This window comes from Haplochromis burtoni, unplaced genomic scaffold, assembly GCF_018398535.1.
Source record: "Haplochromis burtoni strain Fernald_Lab_line unplaced genomic scaffold, NCSU_Asbu1 Contig_321, whole genome shotgun sequence".
In the NCBI taxonomy this organism is placed as follows: Eukaryota; Metazoa; Chordata; class Actinopteri; order Cichliformes; family Cichlidae; genus Haplochromis; species Haplochromis burtoni.
The window spans coordinates 408,981-410,489 of record NW_024582682.1 but is presented as its reverse complement, the minus strand read 5'-3'; the positions used below and the strand labels follow the sequence as shown (position 1 = coordinate 410,489).

Sequence of the window (1,509 nt, the reverse complement as noted above, 5' to 3'; positions counted from 1 at the left end):
ACACTGGTACCCATCCCTACCTGCGACCCTACAGTTGGTTCTGCAGATGAAGTCAGGAGAGGTTTGCACACGTGCACACAGGAAGCTTTAATGAAAGAATCACTGCTTCCTGTCAGATCGTCTCAAATATTAAAGCTCATGTTTGCTTCCCGTCGCTGTCTGCATCTGTTTTATTTTGCCAGTGACTTTCTTTGCCTTCCACCTCCTGTCCTTGTCTGTGTTCCCACCTTTGTCATGTGCTGCCCCGCCCTCATCGTTCACCTCCGACTCTGGTTTTTCTGCTGAGCTTCATTAAAGCTCGTCTAAAGATAATGAAGCAAAGGCCAAACGTGGCATTAACGCGGTGACACCACATCCTGAGCACAGGTCAGCACATCTCGCCGCTCGTTCTGGAGGCGGGTGGAATACATCCCCCTCAGAATCAGCTGTTATATTTAATGAGGCCGTGCAGATGATCCTGCAGGTTACGAACACATGCTTCACCTGGTCTATTGTCTTCTGAGCAGACACCTCTGCCACAGGCTGAGGAGAGCCCTGAAAGTTTACCCAGAATGCACTTTGGGATCAAACATGAGGCACCAGCGCTGCTTCCTGCAGATATTAAACTGCTGCAGGTTATTCTCGGCCTTGGTGTAAATGTGATTGTTTTTTTAAAAAAGCTGAAATTAATTTTTAGCCCTGAAATGTTCACCTGGAGGTCTGCTGCAGGTGTGACGTCACGACTCCAAATGCCTAAATACTTACAGCTCCACATTTGTACTCCTGAAACTGAAAATAAAGACTGTTACAGCTCTGTGGCAGACTGGAGCTGGGATGGAACCTCCTGAGCTGCAGCCACGTCGGGCTACATGAAGGTTAAAGGTCGCATGGCTACATTAAATAAACTGAAATAACTGTATTTAAAGAAAACTACCATAACTTGGGGACTACTTTCAGATTTGAGCCCAAATTAAAGAAAAATCTGCAACACTTCACTTCATGGGCTCCAGCTGGAACTCCACCCACACATGGGCACGGTTCAGGTGTGGGACACCCGCCCTGACCTCTCTGCATCCACCCACCAGTGCGAGTGCTCCTCCAGCGTCTTCACGGGCTCCTGCACGCTGCGGACGTCCCAGAACTTGACCTTGCAGTCGTCCCCGCAGCTGGCCAGGTAGTACTGGCGGTTTGGGTTAAAGTCCAGGTCGCGCACCAGCTGACCGTGGGCGTTCTCTATACAGTAGATCTGACTGGATAGAGAGGGAGAGAGAGCGGTTAGAGGCATGAAGGCAAATGCACAAGAGCAGAAACGAGCAGGATGAGAGTGAGAGGAAGCAACGAATGCGAGGAAGAGGAGGAGGCGTAACAACAAGAGCAGATATGAGGGAGAGGAAGCTTCACCGAGGCTTCCCGGGTAAATCAAAGCCTTTCTGCGTCGCCGTCTGTCAGCGAAGGCCAGCCTCAATAAAGTGGCCAACACCGGTGGTGGTAAATTACAAAGGCGAGCCTCACAACGGCACAGCCTCGACT

At 50.4% G+C, this 1,509-nt stretch overlaps 1 protein-coding gene across 2 annotated transcripts in view; it reads right to left on the bottom strand.

Moving 5' to 3' along the window:
* The window catches only part of eipr1 (EARP complex and GARP complex interacting protein 1), a 48,048-nt gene that overhangs the window by 6,576 nt on the left and 39,963 nt on the right, over nucleotides 1-1,509 (bottom strand). The window contains exon 7 of one of the 2 annotated variants that reach the window (XM_005942141.3): nucleotides 1,062-1,229. The exons of the other annotated variant lie outside the window; for it this stretch is intronic. Within the exon in view, the coding sequence (XP_005942203.1) occupies nucleotides 1,062-1,229 (168 nt within the window). The remainder of the gene's footprint in view (nucleotides 1-1,061; nucleotides 1,230-1,509) is intronic. 2 annotated transcript variants of the gene reach the window in all.